The 21,341-nt window shown below is 44.3% G+C and overlaps 1 protein-coding gene across 1 annotated transcript in view; it reads right to left on the bottom strand.

The window, feature by feature from the left end:
* Positions 1 to 21,341, bottom strand: part of LOC140143622 (COP9 signalosome complex subunit 3-like) — a 49,596-nt gene that overhangs the window by 13,628 nt on the left and 14,627 nt on the right. Inside the window, exons 3-5 of the mRNA XM_072165439.1 lie at positions 7,942 to 8,060; positions 6,230 to 6,372; positions 3,016 to 3,090 (exon numbers count right to left, since the gene is read on the bottom strand). Of these exons, the coding sequence (XP_072021540.1) occupies positions 3,016 to 3,090; positions 6,230 to 6,372; positions 7,942 to 8,060 (337 nt within the window). The remainder of the gene's footprint in view (positions 1 to 3,015; positions 3,091 to 6,229; positions 6,373 to 7,941; positions 8,061 to 21,341) is intronic.

Genomic DNA, 21,341 nt, shown 5'->3' with positions numbered 1-21,341 from the left:
TAGAATAAATATTTGGAAACTAGAACAAATATTTGGAAACTTATATCATCCCCAGGTAGAAGTTAATTCTGGCCACTTTTTGTATTTTACATTACTGAGCATGTTAACTAATATATAATATTGTTTAGTTACACATTTCTCACATAATATTACTTAGTTTTGGACTTGCTATTATAATAGGTAGTGTAGATAGATAGCTTATGTAGTTCATGATGTCACTCTGTAACAGTGACACCAGTGTCAGCGTTACAGGTGTTAATGTTTTTTAACATTGAGCATTGGATATATTTCCCGATATATTTATGACATTGTAGTAGTATTTTTGAATCTTGCCAATCACTAATGAATGCATCCTTGATTATTAAACTTCTTTTCAAAGCAAGGATAATACTTTTGGTATACATTACAGTAATTTTGAAACATAATTGCCCGAATCGGTCGTAATTTGACAAAATATTGGGACATTAAGTTCACATTTTCATAAGTATTGTCAAAGGATTAAGGATCTTTTTTTTTCCCAAAGTAAATATGTCGATAACATTTGTTAAAAACCAGCAAATCATTACATTTGTTATAGCTCCAAGACAAATAAACAATTTGGTGTCATTGTTACAGGTGTTAATTTGTGTCTTATGTCTCACTTTATTGTGTTGCCGTCCAAATAGGGATTATGTTTCATGAAAGCGGATTATTTTTTTGTGAAATATGGGTTTCAAGGTGTAAAATAATGAAAACAAAATTCTCATTAACCCATTTTGAAAATTTGGTCCCAATGTCACACTCTGGCCTCCATATTTATATAAACACCCATGTACATGATATTACATAATAATATATAGCATAGCTATACATTTAGGTATACGCCTACATGTCAAATTAAAACAAACCCGAACACAAGTCTGAAGGGTGTAATGAAAATGGCAACCAGCGATGGGGGGGTAGATCACCTGGAGATAGGAGGGACAGAAGATTAAAATCCCGTATAATAACACGCTAATTTTTCTAGGTTTGGACCGTGGATTTTCCCATGGACCTCAAGCGTGCCGCGTCTCTTTTAAGAGAAAATACGGACTGACCTAGGTAAACAAACAAACAGACAGACAAAATGGTTTTCATAATCATGGAATCCATATAAATTGAAATTGCAGGCTATCACGGGAGCAAATTTTTAAAATTCACCTCATTTACCAGAAAACCCAATTGGGGATTTGGGCTACTAAATCGCTGGTCGGGCAATATTTGCTTTTCAATGGAAAATTGCCCTGGATGACAACAATGAAAATATCGACTATTTCTGCTGGTTGCTCACAAGATAAAAGTACTGAGTTTGACATTTTCGGAGCATGAAGGAAAAAGGGTAAAATAAAAGCGGAAATTCTGACAAAACTATAATATATAGACCCACACGATATGCATAACAGAGGTGAGAAATATCTTTCTTTAGCAAACTATATTAGTTTGAGACGCTAAAAAAACAATTCCGTAAAAAGCTCGAGGCGAACTCAAGGCCTATAAAATCAAAATATCACACTAAAAGACACAATTTGATGCTTAATTTTAACACCAGGATTTTAAAAAAAATATATATCCAAGCACCAAGTTTTTAACTGACATTACTGAAAAAAAAAAAAAAAAAAAAAATTTCATAGCAAAAAGGTGTATCTCTGAATTGTGCTGATTTTAACATGTATCGATCGACTTTTAGCGCGACTAAGCATTTCTAAAGAATCGGTTGTCCAGGTGGCTGACTGCATGTATGGTCAACTGACTAAAAAGGGTTTATTCTACTGCAATACGGGCCTGTGTTAAGGGTCTCAAAATCATTGATTACAGCAAATAAGAGTGTCTTTTTCACACCATGTGTCCGCGCTTAGGTTAGATAAATCCAATCACTTTCTTACCCCTGCAATCATCATAATAAGATAATACTACCCTAATAATGCAGGTGGTAATTATGAGAAAATTGATCATGCATCCTTGCTAAGGGTTGTATTTTAATCCACTTGTAACTTTGTCCTTGTTAAGGGCATGGTTCACAAACCATTATCCTTGTTAAATGTCAGTTTGATGACACAATGTTGTCCTTGTTAAGGGAGCTTTTCTGAAGTGCATTTACACACATGCTTACAACTTTTATATATGAGTGCCCCGGGTTGAGTGCTGCATAAATCATGCTGCCATAATAGTAATAACACCGAAAGTGTGAAATGTACATGTATGGTGAACTGACCAACTGAAAAATAAAGGAGGATAGTCCGGTTTCATATACATGAAGTTTCCCCTTAATTGAATGGCCTTGACCCCCACACCCCATTTGTAGAGTTTTATGCTGGTATTTCAATCCATTTTGATACAAGAGCAAAAACATTGCATTTGAAAACCCTACAGAATACTGTGTGGACACTGGTATTTAGGTATGGGCCCTTACACAAAATCCAAGCTAAACATCTGTCAACCCTAATAGTTCACAGGGTCAATTATACAAACAGTAGCTAAATTTCTTCTGACACCAATATTTTGATCACCACCAGTTAAGTGTGGGGATCAATGTAGGGAAACGCTGTTGATCAGACCATTAGCCTATTTTGTGGATAACAGAAAATGGGATAATCAAGTTGAAATCCTTCAACCTGAATAATCTTCCACATAGGGGGTATAGATTTCAGATGGAATCACCCATTCAGGTAAGCCCATTTGAAATTCACTCTGTGGGAGATTAAGGTCATAGCTTGCAAGGGGGGTGTATGGATTTTAACTGAAATTGCCCATTTTGGAGCAGACAACACTGAATAGGCGACTCCATTTGAAATTCATACTCCCTGTGTGCGATATTAAGACCATAGCTTCCATAAGGGTGCATGGATTTCAATTGGAATTGCCCATTTTGGAGCAGACAACACTGAATAGGCGACTCAATTTGAAATTCATACCCCCTGTGTGGGATATTAAGGTCATAGCTTCTATATGGGGTGTATGGATTTCAAATGGAATAGCACAATGTGTATATTCACTCACCTCTTTACTGATTTCTGTGATGTCAACATCTAGGAATTGTAATGCTGGTTTCATACATTTGGATAACAAAGACAGCTGTAAAAAGGGACAAGAAATGTTTTGAAATTAGTCCAGGACTCTACATGAGTACTATTTAAAATCTGATCTACAGTATGTCCTAGGAAAAAATACTGGGTGAATCAATTTAAACATATGTTGAGAAATAAGCATTTGTATCATTTGGTTGACTAGTTGCGAACAAATAAGCGATTATGTAATACATATATGTGACACGGTCTGGTCCATGGGGGCCAAAGGAGGCATTTTTGAAAATTGAGTTGATGTAATTATTACATTATGCATCTGGATCTGGATCTGGATTGGTTACTCCGTATAAGCAGGTACCTGCATCTCAACAGAGGTTTTGACCTTTGAATCCTAAGCTTGGTGTGCGGTGCAAACAATAATCATGGAGAACTCAGTAAAATGGGTCCGGATGGCAGTCTTGAAGGCCTTGAAGTCAGTAATGTCCAGTATGCTGTGAGGGAGGCTGTTCCAGTGAGGTATTGTCCAAGGGAAGAAACTGTTTTCGTAGCTGGTTGCTTTAACTTGAATTTGCATGTAGGTTGAAGGGTGATGGCGTCTAGTTGGTCTGGTTGGTTTGGTCAGATGGTCTTGCCAGTCGATGTCAACTAAGTTGTGGGTGATACGGTACATCATGGAGAGTCTGGTTATCAGTCGGCAGGTCTCTAAACTGGTCCACTCAAGATTGGTCAGCATCTGAGTCACACTTGAATCACGGGAGTTGTCGTTGAAGCAAAGGCGAGCTGAAGATCTCTGGATCATGTCAAGGAGATGTTTTTCTTCTTTGGTTGACGGGTACCAGGCAGCTGTGCCGTAATTGAGCTGCGGCTGAATCAAGGATTGGTACAAGCGAGACTTGACATCAGTTGAACAAGCACGGAAATTCCTTCTGATGACTCCCATGGTTCTTCTGCAATTACTGGTCACTTTTTGGATGTGGTCTTTCCACTTCAGATTGTCAGCAAATTGGAGACCAAGGTATGGATGGGTCTTAGTAGACACCAGTTTGTTTCCACAAAGCGAGTAATCAGAAGTAAGCACAGTCTTCTTAGTCGTGAAGTGCATGGTATAGCACTTGTCAGTATTAAATGTCATTAACCAATCAGAACCCCATTTAGTGAGGCGTCCAAATCTTGTTGGAGGATGGTAGCATCTCCGGAGAATTTATTTCACGGTAAACAAAAGCATCGTCAGCAAAAAGTCTTGTCTTTGTGCCGCTACTGACACAATCAGGCAGGTCGTTAATATATACGAGAAAACTCAGCGGGCCGATGACCGTTCCTTGGGGAACACTGGAGTCAACGTCAACTGGAGATGATTTTTCTCCTTCTAGCACAACACACTGTTTCCTCTTGGTCAAAAATGATGAGATCCATTTATGGATTTTCCCTCTGATACCATAGTGATGATATTTGTGGAGAAGTCTTTTATGCGGGACACGATCAAAAGCTTTTGAAAAATCCAAAAGCACTGCATCAACTTGCTTGCTGTTGTTGATTGATTGAGATATGTCATTGGTAGTGAGAACAAGTTGGGTATCACATCCCTTCTTCTCTGAAAGCCATGTTGAGAGTCATGTAAAATGCTGTACCCGTCAAGATGTTTCATGATGTGGCTAGTTAAAACATGCTCCATAATTTTGCAACATATCGATTTCAGCGCTATTGGTCTGTAGTTTGAAGGGCAGCTGCGATTGCCTTTTTTAAAAACAGGGGTAATGTAGGACATGAGCCAGTCGTCTGGTAGATCTCCTGTCTCCAAGCTCTGATTGAAGAAGGACGAAAGAATCGGTGCCAATTCCATGGCGCACAACTTTAAAATCCTGGCAGGGATTTGATCTGGGCCAGAAGCCTTGTTTGGTTTTGTCTCATTAAGAAGCTTGTAGATCCCCTCGGGACTATCTGAAGGTCAACTATGTCAGGGAAACTCTGACTTTCCATAGATGGAATACTACTAGAGTTTTCTTTGGTATACACAGATTTGAAGTAATCATTCAAAATGTTTGCTTTCTTGTAGCTGTTATCGGTCGTTTCGTCACCTGTCTTTAGCGGCGGCACACCAATGTTGTCTTCACGCTTAGACTTTACGATCTTCCAAAAAGCCTTTGTGTTTTCATTTAAGTTCTCCCCCATGGAGTCGTGAATGTGTGACATCTGGGCGTGCCTCAGTTCTTTTTTATATTTAGTTCTGTATTCTTTAAATTTCTTCTCGTCATCAACAGATTTTGTTTTCCTCTGATGATTGTACAGTCTCCGAGCTTACGATGCATGCGTTTAAGTTTAGTACTAAACCATGGAAGGTTGTGTCTTGTGGTAACACGTTTCTTTGGGATGTGCTTTGTCATCAAATCAGATAAATTTGTCTTCAAACTAGTCCAATTTTCCTGAACTGTGAATGAGTCTATGTTTTCAATAAAAGTTTTTCCAAAGCGAGTTTAAATCCTTCTTGATTGACTGTAGGTCAGCTTTAGAGTACAAGAAAATTTCTCTTGGAGGCTGTTTTTTGTGCACAGGCTTGATGTTACTGATAACTTTCACAATGCTATATGGTCACTAACACCAATACCAGGTAAATTTTCAACCTGAGTTATCTGAGTTTCATTGGTTGTCAGAAAGAGGTCGAGGATTTTATCACCTCTCGTGGGTTCAGTAACCATTTGCTGGAAGTGATAGGTAGTGCACATGTCTAAAAACGTTTTACACTGAGTAGCAATTGGGCTGCCTGCTTTGACAGAGTTTGTAGGCCAATCTATATCACGGAGGTTGAAATCCCCTGCAAGCCAGATGGTGCTCGGTTTAACACGGAGATTGTTTATGTATGCAAGCGACTGATCAAGTTGTTCTAACGACTCACGGGAAGTATGAGGATTATAATATGCACAGACGAACAGCGGTTTGCATACAACAGGCCATCATTTACTGAAAACACCAAAGGTCTAGCATACTTGGTTCTAAATTTATGAAGTTTTTTGATGTCTATTTTCTTATGTATTTAAATTGTTTTTTACTCCATATTTTTACCTTTATCTCAGTTTCAAATTTGCCGCCTTTTGCCCCCATGGACCAGATTGTGTCACATATAGAGTACTAAATATATACAAATTTTCTTCTGTATCAATGTTCTCAACTCAAGTCCCAACACTTATTATTACCTGACATAAGTCTGCATGAATTGATGTAAGTTGAGCTGTGTGCATCTGTATCTTTGTTATAGCTTTATGTAGTATGTCCACACCTCGTATGTACTGTTTCTTCTGAATCAGGGCTCTGGTAAGATGGTGAGCTAGTGATGCATCTATACAGGGAAAAAACATGAAGAGTGAAAAAGAAAGTTAAGAAAATATGAAACACAACTAGAGCGGTTCTCGGCTTTCGCGGTTCTCAGCATTCGCGGTTCTCGGTGGGTGTTTTGCGTCGAATGGGATGCCTCCACCATGGGGCGATTTAAATGTGTACAAATCTTATAACGCTAAAAGTCAACTAAGTGGTAAACAAACAAACATAAAAAATATGGGCAAAAATAAGAGTCACATAAATGAGGTTGAAATAGTGTATACGGAATTATACAACAGTCTTTACTAATTTGACTACAGATGACCCCTAGGTGACCCCAGCTGACCCCAAAATGACCTTCCAAAAATTCAGCCCTCAATGTTGATGTTACCCACCAAGTTTCATGCCCATACGGCAGTTTTTACTAATTTGACCTCAGATGACCTCTGGGTGACCCCAGATGACCCCAAAATAACCTTCCAAAAATTTGGCTCCAAATGTTGAATATACCCACCAAGTGTCATGCCCATCGACAGTTTTACTAATTTGACCTCAGATGACCCCTGGGTGACCCCAGATGACCCCAAAATAACCTTCCAAAAAATTGGCTCCAAATGTTGACTATACCCACCAAGTGTCATGCCCATACGACAGTTTTACTAATTTGATCTCAGATGACCCCTGGGTGACCCCATATGACCCCAAAATAACCTTCCAAAAATTTGGCTCCAAATGTTGACTATACCCACCAAGTGTCATGCCCATAGGATTTGAACTGTTCATATGAGACCAAATTTACAAGTTGACCTCAAATGACCTTTGACCTCAGTATATGACATTCAACCCCACCCAAAAAAAAGTATCCAGGGTTTTTGACCATGACCCTCCTATCCTGTAAATGTGAAGTCAATCCGCCCATCCATGCCCGAGATACAGCATCCGGACGGACGGAAGGACGAAAGCACGGAAGGGCGGAAGCACGGAAGGACGGACAGTGCAAAAACAGTATGCCTCGCGGTGGAGGCATAAGAGGCATAAAATTTACTAGTACAACACAATGAACAACTCACAAACCATAGATGAGGCAAAAGTAATTGTTTACAAACAAACTGGTCTATAGAATATATGCCAAGTGTAACAACTTATGACCACTTCTCTTATGAGTACCTGCATACTATAGACGTGCTGGGCAGGTAAAACAGACTTGTTTTATTGGATGAGTGATGAACAATCCACAACAGGGATGTATGGTCAAATGCCACAACAAAAAGATGCCTATGTGCATTGCTCATGCATGATCTTATACTCACTGTTAGATATCTGTGAGAACAAAGTGCTGCTGCTGGATGCGATAACTTCCTAGCAACACATTAGGCAATTCTGGAATAGCCCATTGCTGCATGAAAACTTCACATTGCTGTGATAGCAAATTCTGAAAATCCTGAAATAGCTGGAAATAGCCGATGAAATATTTTGAAATTGGCACTTTCCTATACTTTTGCACAGGGAATGAGAAGAAAACATCCTGATAAAATTTAGGGGACAAAGAAATCACACCCCTGAAAACCTTTTTCATGAGTATTCTACTTACAGCTGTCTGTACTGAATCGCACCTGTTCACCATTACATGTGCCATAAAACAATTGTGTCTGTGAGAACAACGTTTCAAAGTCTGGTGCTGCTGCTGCTGGCAGGGTAAACTTCACATTGCTGCAAGTAAACAAACATACATTGTAAACATTTACATTCCTTGGTCAGTAGATGTGGTTAATCTTGTACTAAATTAACAACATTACATTCTTAACCAGTGGATGCAGCAGGGACTGTCTTTTGGAATTTGCAGGAGAGCATGAAATAACTCTTCTGGGGCCTTCAAAGAGAGCTGTTTAGAGATAATTACAAAAGAATGTAAGCAGAAAATGGTCAAATAAGGAGAGCTGAAAATCACTCTCCTATATCAGATTTATGGAAAGCAGTAGAGAGTGATTGCTATTGTTCTCCTCAACATCAGGCAGTCCCTGAAGCAGTTTAGCTTGTAAGTACTTCATTTCATTAGTGGCTTGGTATCTTCTATGACACAATTGAAGATAGTGGTGGCGTCATTGCAGAACAAACTTGTCGAGGGGCATAATAGGACCACAGTATAATACATGCAACAATCATGTTGAATACAAGTTTTGTTCATTTTAAAATAGGGGAGTTTTCATGGCATTAACAGTATTTCAATAAACTAGTATTTATTGCAGTGGATACCGGCTGTGTGTTGGCATCCAGTACTAAAAATACATGTACTGGACCAGCCTAGATAGATCCTCTATCACATGCCTCCCCCCTCTTCTCAATAACAGGGGTGTAAGTGACAACAGATAAAAAAATCTGAAAAAGTCTGAAATTTGAAAAAGCTTCTATACTTTTGTACAGAGGAAGTGCAGAAAAAGAGATAAAATCAAGATCAAAAAATCTGAATTCAGATTTTAATCTGAACTCTCACACCCCTGGATAATCAAATGGTTCATTATATCCCTAAGGCTATCATTTGTTCATTTTTAAAAATTCAACACAATTTTTTTGGTCCATGCATGAATTAGATTCAGGATTTTCTCCACTTATTTGTCAGCTCCTGTAGAACTGAATACATGCAGCTATGCTATGTACATGTATGTAACATTTCTTCAAAGTGTTTAATGTACACATTTAAAATTTGATTCATATTCAGTACATATACATACACCCCAAGTCAGATCATATTCTGCCATACAAAACTTGGATCCTGGATTGCCCTTTTTGCCTGAATGCCTAGATACTTAAATTACAAATTGCAACCACAAAATGACGTTATCCCCTCTTACTGCAGGCCAATATGTGAGCAAGTCGATTGACGCACACATATACCATGATTATAATTATATTCTACCATGGAAATGATTCTACCAACATTGACTGCACAGCCAGCCACTCCCTTGCTATACCACCACTGTATTAAGTACTACGGTGTGCATAAATGCTATCGGGCTATTTGCAAATTAATTTGTACTGACATAATTTAATGCCTACATCTACTGGGTTTAAAAAAATAAATGTTGTGTGAGCCAATTATATTGGACTATTGGTTGAAATCCATACAACCCCTATGGAAGACATGACCTTACATGTATAGCGGGTGTGTGAATTTCAAATGGGATAGACTGAATGGGGGACTTCATTTGAAGGGGGGACTCCATTTGAAATTCACACTCCCTGTGTGGAAGATTGAGGTCATGTCTTCCATAGGGGGTGTATGGATTTCAAATGGAATAGCACAATGAGCATGTTTTAGTATTTTTAATGATTAGCTTCCATCTTTCCTTTGAACCTGAATTTATTTCCTCCTTATATCTTTACCGCTACTGAGTACTGACATCAAATTTAGTTGAAAACAAGTAACCATTTTTATTTGGCCCATTTTGAGAATACTGGCAAATTTTACTCACCCTAAATTTTGCAACTGATTTGTATAAATTTGTACAATAAAAGATATAGCAGTGGGGTCTAGCCTAGCCTGTCAGTGCTATCCAATATCTGAAGAAGAGTAATGTGGGTAAATGCTCAGTTTGCTCACCTTTAATTTCATCCCATTTAAATCATCCCACTTGATGATCAAAATGATGATTTTGGCATCATCAAGTGAAAAGTGAAAAGTGAAAATTTTTTCTCAAAACCCAAGTTATAGTCCTGGAATATGTTTTGTTCATATGACCAGCCCAGCAAGTCAGTTGCCTGATGAAGTCTGATGGTATCAGACACAGTGTAGCAAGTTGTAAAAGTATGTTCCAGTAAAAGATTGAATTCAAAACCTTGTGATGTTTTGTTTACTTTAGGCGGTATGAACAAAAATATAGTAGGTCATAGTAATACACATATGCGATCAAGCAAAATCAGTCGGAACTCGGAAATATAAAATTTTCAGTTTCTTCTAGGATAGTAAAAAGCATTTACAGAGCTGGATTTTGCAGAAAACCCCAGTTTCAAAGATATGAACAATTAAAGAGTTTCCAAAACAAGAGGAAACAAAAGGAAATATTTCCATTGCTTGGCTGTATATCAAAATCAATATTTCAGAGTTCCGACTGATTTTGCTTGATCGCATCACATATTTGCTTAGTATCCAAACTGTTAGAGCAACTGAACTCTAAACTTGGAATAAGAATTACTTGGGTGATGGGACTCAATGTGAGGGAATAAACACCATGTGTTACAATCAGAGCACCAACCTTTAATGCTCTGCGTGCTATCCATGCGCCTCCATGGAAAAAGTTCAAGTTTTGAAATATTTTCTCAAAATATCAAGAGCTATCTTAAGAACTACTGAATCAATACTAGGCTTGTTTATACTCATTTTAATGCATTTTCCATGCTGATTCCAGATATGGTCATGAAAATTTACATTTCTGAAATTTTTGAATTTCTAAAAATTTTTTGAAACTTGTCGTCTGCAGTCGACACCCGTGTGAAGAGAGTTAAATTAAAAAAATACATAAGGCAGCACACATGTGTTGCACCTACATGTAAACTCTTCCTAAATGCTAATTGTCTCTCCTGTTACACACTAGAGGAGTCATAAGTGTGCTCTCTAAAAGTGTTGAGGGCACAACTATGCAATTCATAATGGGCAAGGTATGCAGTAAGCAACATAGTGGGACATATAGAATGACGCTATTTAAGCTAAGACACCCAAAATTCCTTCTAAAAGTTGCCTAAATAGTAAAAGTGAGCTGAAAGTGGGTCTAATCTCTTTGCCAAAATTTACTTATCTGCCCAATTGTATGGACCTTTGTACTTTGTACTTTGCAAAAGTTAGGTCGCGACCCTGGGGGTTCCCGGCGACTCCCCTGTGACGTCATACCATCAAGTACGTCACAGGTCAATAGACAACAACCTGGTCAGTCAGCCTGATGATGCGTCTTGGATGAGACGCGATACTGTCGCTATCAAAAATAGTAAGTCCAGATGAACAGATTTAATATTCATTTTATTATGTTTATCTACCTGGATGACTGAGAATATTCACAAATTTATCGGAACTCATTTTGGCAAGGATTGCCTTGACTTGACCAGGAAATATGAGAGAACGTCGAGGAAATTAGCTGACTATCGCAATCACCTACGATTTAATTTGAGGTGCCTCCACTCGGATACTGTACCGCGAAGTTTGTGGATTAAGCAACGAGTAAAAGGACATAGGGCTGATAAAATCGTCGCCAAAGCCCAGAAAGATCTGATAAATGAACGTGTAAGACAGACAAATTTTACGATCGATGTTCTGAAAAGGAAATTTCGGCAATTTCGAGTCGCTAAGCAAGCGGTTGCCGAGTGGACGTATGGGGTCAAGTGTCAGAGTTCACGACTCGCGGTCAACTTGATCAACACAGGAAGTCGAAAGCAAGACAACAACAAAAATCTGGCGTTTAGTTTCTGTCAAATCTCGGCGGATAGAGATGAAAATTGGCGTGATAATGATGGATTAGACCAGGATTCGCTAGCTAAGGAACGCTGGGTGAAAAACCTCTCCAGTCGGACTCTTTCTGTCGCGGAAAAGGACGTCTTATCGCGAGGATTAAACTTCATGGATCACATTTGGGGTACCAATAACAGACGCCTTTGCGAAACGATAATTCTACAATTGACCTGCGTTCACTGTTTATTGTAGGAAATTCAATAATAGTGCTGTATTAAACCAGGGTTCGTAGGTTTTTGCCACAGCTAAAGAAGTGATTTATAGTTCAGTTTTTTCATCTCAAAACAAATTATTAAGGAAATATTACAAACAGAAACATGGCTGTGCGATGGGTTCGCCAGTTTCCCCTATCGTCGCAAATTTATACATGGAACGTTTTGAGCGGTTAGCACTACAGTCCTACAACGGCACACCACCAACGCATTGGTTTCGTTATGTGGGCGATACTCTTGTGAAGCTTAAGAAAAGCGAACAAGCCCCTTCTTTGAACACATCAACGCTGTTGCGAGAACATCAGGTTCACGCAGGAAGGTTTACATGACAACAAACTCCCATTTTTGGATTGTTTGGTCACAGTTGAGAACAATGGCTCGTTAAATACCACAGTGTACAGGAAATCCACTCATACGGACCAATACCTGCTGTTCGATTCGCACCATCCGCTCATTCACATACTCGGGGTAATTAAAACCCTATTTCATCGTGCAGAAAAAATCCCATCTACCGAGGAGGCTAAGTTGGAAGAACGTAATCACCTCAAATCTGCGTTAGGTACTTGTGGGTACCAGAACTGGACATTTGAGAAAGCTCTCAAACCTCGCGAGAAATCAAAATCCATCTCGTCTGATTCCTCTGCCACAAGGAGCACCCGTCCAAGGAACATCACCATCCCATACATTGCTGGGGTTTCGGAGTTCTAAGCTTAAGCGAATATTAGTCCCAAACAAAAATGTTTGGTAGACTCATAACGGTGCGATCTTACCTTTCCGATGTTGATTAAGATACTTCTTGCATCGATCCCGAGATGCGGAAAAACCAATAGTCATTTTGTCCCCATAAATGAATAAATAACAAAGACCCCCCCGAGCCCCCGAGTGGACTCACCCATTCGGTGACGTCACACACGATAATCACCCCTTATCCGACTTGGGCAGCCCCTACCGCCAAACTTGTAGAGGCGGCGGGGTCGGGATAATCAACATCGGAAAGGTAAGATCGCACGGTTATGAGTCTACCAAACATTTTTGTTTGGGACTAGACTCAGTACACCGGTCGATCTTACCGTTCGATGTTGATTAAGATACTTCTTGCATCAACATCTGAAAGATCGATCTAGCAAGTAACCGACGGATGGAGGTACAAGATTGGCCAGCATCTGATAAGGATCGGGAGAGTGGGTAGCATGGTAATCGCGAGGTCAAACTATTTCCCCCCCTCACGGCCGGAAACAGAAAGACTACGTGAACAGACAAAAACCCTGAACTGAAAGTTCAGTGGTTAAGAATAGAAACACTGGTTCTTACCATGTTGGAATTCTGATTGTCCGCAAAACACCTGATACCCAACCACCATATTATCTCCGCAGAATAGCCCTGGAGAACTTATCGCCTGGTCGTTGGTTTACGTTTTTGTAGTAAACCGTGGAAAAGGACGACGGGTTCTTCCAAGACACAGCCTGACAAATCTCTTCTATGGGGACCCCCCTATGGTAGGCCCACGAAGATGAGATAGATCTGGTTGAGTGGGCCTTGGGGCGGCGTCTTTTGCCGCCCGAGTCCACCAACACCTGGACCAGCCACCGTGCCAGAGTCTGTTTAGCGGCTGGACCGTGCGGTTCTGCGTGAGTGATAAATAAGCGGTCATGAGCCCCTCTTAAGGTTTGTGTTCGGCCAAGGTAGTGCTGTAGCGCCCTCACCGGGCACCACAACCTGTCTTCGGCTATTGATGAACCCTGCCCAATACTGGGGAGGAAGAGGGCGAGTGTCGGAATGTACCGCTCATTTTTGCAAGGAAATCCGGGCGAAGAAACAGCGTCGCCCGTTGTTAGTAAATCACGGAGGCTGACTTGAGACTGCGTGCAACTCTGAGCAGCGCCGTCCGAGCCAACGCCAGAAGAAAGGCCGCCTTAAGAGTGGCGTATTTAAAGAAGGGTCGCTTTTGACAGGGGCTCAAAAGGGGACCCTTAATATACTCCAAGACTGTGTTGAGGTCCCATGGAGGACCACCTTCCTTTCGGCGCGGCGCTCGTTGAACATACCGTCGAGAAGAAGACTTAGGGACCCATCTGAATTGATAGTCGACCCGTCTTGAATCCTCGATGAATCGAGAGAATGGCTGACTTATAGTTGGCTATCGTTGCCTGCTGAAGTCCTGACCTGAGCTTTTCTGTCAGAAAATCTGCCACTAGAGGCACAGAGGCTCTAGTGGGAGATGTATTTCTCTCATCGCACCATGCGTAGTAGGGAGCCAAACGCTGACGATACGTACGGAGCGGAGACTCTCGTCCACCCCCGGCGATGAAAGAAGCAGCTTCTGATGAAAAGCCTCCCTCCCTCCGCCACGTTCCTGATAAGGGCCATGCAGCTAACTGCAGGTGCTCTAGTGGTAGACTTGGTACCTCTCCTCCGGGCATCCGGAGTAGATTTGGTAACTCGGGGAGTACTCGCGGCTGTGCCGCTAGTAGATCCACCATCGGTCGAAACCACAGGTGTTTCGCCAGAACGGTGCTATCAGAATGGCGTTGCAATCCTCCCTCCCGATCTTGGTCACCACCCTTGCGAGTAGCGAGATCGGGGAAAGCGTAAGCAGTCATTCCTCCCAGTCTCACGGACAGAGCGTCCACGGCGAATGCCTGTGGGTCTGCGACCCTCGAGCAGTACACCGGCAGCTGATGATTGCGATGAGATGCGAACAAATCTATCGAGGGTGGTACATCACCTCGAAGATCGTCTGGGCGACCGGCGGAGCAAGGGACCATTCTGTAGGTCCCGACACCTTTCCTCGTGACAGATCGTCCGCGGGGATGGTGGTGACTCCCGCTATGTGCATCGCCCTCAACGTAATCTGCCTGGCCTTGCACCACCCTATCAGGCGTAGTGCGTGCAGGCACAACCGTGGTGACCTTGTGCCCCCTTGTCTGTTGAGGTAGGCCACCACGGTTGTGTTGTCCGCTTGGACAACGATATGAGATCCACGATCACCTTCTCGAAATGCTGGAGAGTCTCTCCACTGCCCAAAGTTCGAGAAGGTTGATATGGAACTCCGTCTCCGTGGCCGACCATAGGCCCGAGACTGAGTCCCGTGGATGTGGCCCCCAGCCCAGTTTTGACGCGTCGGTCGTCACTACGTGGCCGCACCGCTGGTGCAGGAACCTGACACCTTGAGTCAAATTGGGCTGATGGGTCCACCACCAGAGTTCCTCCCGCGCGATCTCCGACATCGGAACCGCGAGGGATATTGGGTGACGACTGGGCCTGTAAAAGGCTAGAAGGTGTAGTTGTATAGGCCTCATGTGAAAGCGTCAGTACGTTACGAGGTCTACCATACTGGCCATAAGGCCCAAAACCTTCATCCATGCCACAGCGGGTGCTCCCTCTGACTCGGCCAAGAGTCGGGCACACCTCGCCATGTTCGTCACCCCCTCGGGTGAGGGCGCCGCGATCCCCTCCTTGAGGTTGATCTGGGCCCCTAAGACTAGTGGTGTCTGCGTCGGGACCCAATTGGATTTCTTGACGTTGATCAGAAATCCCAGGTCCCGCACCGCACGGACTACTAACTCCACGAGACACTGTGTCTCCAGTGGGTGCGTCCGTAAATGAACCAATCGTCCAGGTAGCAACACATGTTGACTCCCCTGCGCTTCAGATGTACGCTGCCACCGCCTGACCAGGAGTGTAAACACTCTGGGGAGGTGGACAAGCGAATGGCAGGCATCGAAACTGGTAAGTTTGACCCTGTACCTTGAAGCGTAGAAACCTCTGATCTTGAGGTGCGATCGGAACATGCAGATATGCGTCCGAGAGATCTAGCGATGCCGCCCACATACCCTTGATGGGGCAGGCTAGCACCGGCGAGAGTCTCCATTCTGAACCTCTTGGGCCTGATGAACTCGTTCAACGGCTTGAGGTTCAGAATGGCCTCAGTCGCCGGTCTTCTTTGGAGCCAGAAAAAAAGTGCTCCAAAAACCCTTGGTGAAAGGGGGTAGACCGGGACAATCGCTTGCTTCGTGAGAAGCTGAGTGATCTCTGATAGTAGTGCCCGACGCTGGGGGCCGTCTGGCGGCACTACCGTGGACCTCTGAATCGTGCAGGCGCACGAGGGTGGCTGGTAAATTCCAGCCTGTAACCCCACTGACCACTGACAATACCCAGGCGCCCGGTGAGATGGCATGCCATCTCTGGGCGTGTAATGCACAGCGGCCGCCCACAGGGGAATCCCTGTGGGAAGTCCAAACCTGCCGGCATGGACTGTCGACCGCCGTGCCCTCAGGACCGATCTGGTTTGCCACCCTTAGAAGAACGGCTCTTCTTAGGGGCTTGCCATCTGGTCCAGCACTACTCTTGCGCTTCCCAGTCTTTTGGGAGGTGCTGGAGTAGCCTCGGGCTCGGGTGTAGTCTGTGGTGCTGGCGTCCTGCTGAAGCCGGAGCTGGCGCTGAAGGACGCTTAGAAGACTTCTTCTTCTTGTGCTTCTTCTTCGCCTTACTGCCCTGCCCCTTGGTCAGGGCAGCCTCCGACTTCTTCAGAGTGCTCTCATTGGTGGCCTTCTTTGCCCGGTCCTCAACCGTAGCTTAAAAGGCCTGTCCAAAGAGTAGCCCCTGTCCCACCGAATCTGACTTCTTCATTGCATCAGCAAAGTCGGAGCCGTAAGTTGACTGGAGGGACAGACAGGCATTCTCCGGGCGGCGAGATGACATCCTATGGGCTAGGCCCATAGAACTCTCGTTGAGGTTAGCTGTTAGCACCGCTAACAGATTAACCTCGCGGAAGAGTTCGGCGTTGCCCGTGGTCGTTCGCTACCTTCCTACCGAGGTGCTCGGCAAGCGTGGTAGCGACACTAGAGACTCTGATAAGCGGCGTGCTCGCCATCGATGAGCTTTAGCTCCTCCTCCCACTGGGGGAGAACGACCCGTGCGCCTTGGCCGCCAGCGGCAGGCGCTTGGCAACGCGTCTGGATCCATGTCAGGGACCCTGAGGTAGGTTTCAGAGTCCTCCTGCGAAACACGCAGTGGAAGCGTGCAAGCACGCGGCGTCAAGCTCCAGCGAGCCTGACAGCCCCACTGAAACCTACCCTTGAGGTCCGCCGGGAATGCAAGTGCAGGCGACCCTTGTGTGGGCCGCGCTAGCTGGGCATCCTACTGAAAGATGCCCTGGTCCTCCTGAACGGACTCCTCCTGAGAGAAAGCCAGGCCCAAACCTTGGGCCACACGGCTCATCACCTCAGCGGTGTCCGCAGGCAGACCATTGCTAGCGAGTTCCTCACGGGGAAGCGGGGAAGGATACCTGAAGCTAGCTGCACAGTCTCAACAGACTGTGAGTCGCTACTGGTTTCATCTTCCGACTCCTTTCCCTCGCCTTCAGACTCTGACTCACTCTCTGATGAGGAAGAGATCTGATGACGGGCATCTGAAGGTGGACAGGGAGGTGTCGCCACCGTGTGGCTAGCCAACTGAACACCAGCAGAAGAGGGAGTACTCCCGCTAGACCCCGAGATGCTAGCTATAGCACCCCGGGATCCGCACGCTCTCGCTGCTGTCGCCCTAGCCATAGCAGTGTGCGGCCTACCCTGCGCTGTATCAGGGTTAGCCACTCGCCGCCCGGGTTGGGTAACAACTGGTGGTACTGCTTGCCCAACGCTAGGCGGCACTTGCCACGGTGGAAGACCGTGGAAGAAACCACCCTGCGGCGGATACCACGGGCATACCCTGTTGGTAGCTGACCCTGAAAGGATCCGCCACCAGGGAAACCCCATGGAACGGTAGTACCAGTACCGCCTCCCCCTGTTGCCACAGAGACTGTGGTAACCAGGACGCAGTACTGCGGTACCTGCGTGGTTGTAGCGTAGGTGCCCGGTAGGGCTCCGGGCTGCGTACCACTGTACCCATGCCTCACAGCGTTCCCCGCTAGAGGATCAAGCCGTGTGTATGGGTACCCCGCTATACTGGCTGTCCCTTGGCTAAAAGGAGCTTGCCTAGTATCACGGGTAGCTGAGCGTGTATACCCTCGATCAGTCACCTCGCTACCTGAATAGGCAGTATCAATCAATGGAGCCATGCTCCGCTGAATAGATAGTGATCGATCATAAGAGGGTAATTGACCCATTGACTGTAATGGATCACCCACGCTCTGCTGGCTCTCGAGGACATAAGTGGGTTGTTGATCAGCCAGGCTGTTCAAACTACCTACCCTAACCTCTTGAGCCTCGCCCAAGGTCGCTGTGTGTGGCGGACCACTCACGGCAGCTATGGGCGCGTGCATAGTGGCTACCACTGAAGTCAAGCCGTAGCTCGCCTCGGTAGCTGCCACTGTTTGCACTTGGGTCGCTGTCCCGTGAGAGACTGCGAGCCCAACCCCCGGTATAGCCGCTAGCCAGTCCCGGAGGACAGCCGGCAGCCATTCCAAGGCCCAGGGAATCACTCGGCGGTCCCACCATGGAACGCTGCCGTGTGACAACCCCAGTTGGTTCTGCTAAGACTACACCTGAAGCGTTAGCCCGGTATCGTCTCTGCTAAACCCATGCATCGCGTTTTCATTCGACCCTTGCGGGAACGAAGGCGTGCTGCGTGCCGTGGATCAACCCAGGCAAGCCCGGGTTCCACTGGCACGCTGCGTGCTACAGACCGGCCGAGGCAAGTCCGCTGCACGCTGTATGCTAGATTCAACCCAGGCAAGCCCGGGTACCCTTGGCATACTGTCCGTCGCCGGCTACTTCGCGGGTGCTAGACCGCTCGTTCGCCAGCAATAGACGGGTGTCCACCTGCAAGAAGCTCGCTAGAGATCTCACTGGCAGACTGGTCCTCGCCTGTTCGGGCAAGTACCGCCCTCCTGCCTGCTACTAGCTTAGACGTAAAGTCAGTGCTTTCGCTGGCTGCTAGGCCTTCGGGCTCGCTAGCGGTCCCCGGAGGGTCCGCCTGCTTGCCCGGGACCGGAGCCCCAGAGGTTACCTTAGCGTGGCCCTTGCCTGCCTCGCTAGTACCTACCATATCAATCTTACCTGTAGGCTTCTGTTTCTTAGTCTTCGTCTTCTGTCTGTGTCGAAGACCTAAACAGCGCTACTTTCTAAATCCTCAAGTGGATGTCCGATAAGCCTATGCAAAAGGAAGCACACTTATTTGATTTAGAGCAATCCCTGTGGGAGTAGCAGAGTGGATGCGGGTCCCACTCTGGTACAAGGGAAGGGCATGATTGACAAGGCCTAGACATTGTAGTAATCGGGGAGCGTACAGCACTACCCCCGAACACAAGCTCAAGCCCAATAAACAGACCCACACGCACAGTGGCTGACGCTGATGTAGTGGTATGATATAAAAATATATATACAAAGGGATGAAAAACTGAAAACCTTTTGGGGAAGATTTGTCAGGCTGGTCCTTCGAAACCCACCGAACTCTTAGCAGTAACTCAAGGCGTCATCAGACGCGTACTGAAAGATATAACGATAGAGCACACCATAAACATAGCGATAATCACTCACCATACATGTATACACAGTACTGTACAAACATCTATTGTAACTTACTAGTCTGTTATAGTTGTTTTACGTGAGAACAAAATAAAATGGCGCCCTAAGGGCGGCCATTTTGAAAACGTGTGTCCCGTATATGAACGGAAACACACATACAAGCTAAGTTTTTGGATCGTTTTTGTCACTCTTCTTGCCGAAAAATGTCGTCAAAACTATCTCCCTAGCGACTATACTGGTTGGTTTTTACCTCAGTGTAACAAACAAACTGTATATCTCATCCTTTGGTTCGTAATGATACTTAGCGTTGGTAAAGAAAAATCCACACGTCTATCTCATCTAGAAACCAAGGAGGATAAGGGGTGATTATCGTGTGTGACGTCACCGAATGGGTGAGTCCACTCGGGGATCGGGGGTTTTGTTATTTATTCATTTATGTGGGACAAAATGACTATTGGTTTTTTCCGCATCTCGGGATCGATGCAAGAAGTATCTTAATCAACATCGGAAACGGTAAGATCGACCGGTGTACTGAGTCTCGGGAAACACAACATCCCCGTCTCCTTGAAACCGGGCAATACTTTGAGACAGAAACTAGTGCATCCCAAGGACAAACCCCCCGCAATAAACAAAGTAATATTGTTTATGCCATCCAGTGTAAAGACTCTGACTGTGAGGACTCCTATATGGGAGACTAAACAACCCTTGCACAAGCGTATGTATCAGCACCGTAGACCCAGTTCTACAGGTTTGAACGATTCGGCAGTTTATACGCACCTCAAATTTGCCAATCATTCTTTTGAGGACAAGGATGTGCTAGTGCTCGACAGAGAACATAAGTGGTTTGAAAGAGGAGTTAAGGAGGCAATACCTGTCTGGCGGGAGGAACCTTCGCTCAACAGAGGAGGGGGACTTCGCCACAACCTGTCAAGGACCTCACGACGCAGCAATCCGGAAACTACCCCGGCGACTCCCCTGTGACGTCATACCATCAAGTACGTCACAGGTCAATAGTCAACAACCTGGTCAGTCAGCCTGATGATGCATCTTGGATGAGACGCGATACTGTCGCTATCAAAAATAGTAAGTCCAGATGAACAGATTTAATATTCATTTTATTAAACTAGTACTGGTAGAAATGTTGCCAAAGTTAATCTTCCATTCAACACTAGCAGCTCAGAATTTAACCTCAGAAGATGAGTTTGTGTACCCAACCCATTCAAAGGTCAATCTATATACAGATATATATGAGGGTCATGTCCTGGGAGATGAGTATGTTTGCCATCTAATGAATGCATATTGCTATCATCATTTGCATCATCTACAATTTCAGAACAATTTGCATATTTTCCAGAAAAAGCTAGAAATATTTGACTACATGCTCGTACTGTGTTACAATTCACAGGAAATGGAACTGTCAGTGTCACAAAAAGAATTATATGAATTATCTATAGGTTGACATTCTGCCTGGGGGCACTCAAACTCAATGTGTTTACATCCTCGAGCAGGAATTAGCTGTAAAGAGTAGCAATTCCTACATCATGGATCACATTTGGGGTACCAATAACAGACGCCTTTGCTAAACGATAATTCTACAATTGACCTGCGTTCACTGTTTATTGTAGGAAATTCAATAATAGTGCTGTATTAAACCAGGGTTCGTAGGTTTTTGCCACAGCTAAAGAAGTGATTTATAGTTCAGTTTTTTCATCTCAAAACAAATTATTAAGTTACAAAAATAATTTCCTGAGTGTAACAAGGCCAGATTTGGTAATGATCAGTATCCATATTAAGAAATTAAAGGCATGTGTTTTCATTG

Source organism: Amphiura filiformis, unplaced genomic scaffold (assembly GCF_039555335.1).
Source record: "Amphiura filiformis unplaced genomic scaffold, Afil_fr2py scaffold_24, whole genome shotgun sequence".
Classification (NCBI taxonomy): domain Eukaryota; kingdom Metazoa; phylum Echinodermata; class Ophiuroidea; order Amphilepidida; family Amphiuridae; genus Amphiura; species Amphiura filiformis.
Note: the sequence above shows the minus strand (reverse complement) of the source record. Positions and strands in the feature narration are given on the sequence as shown.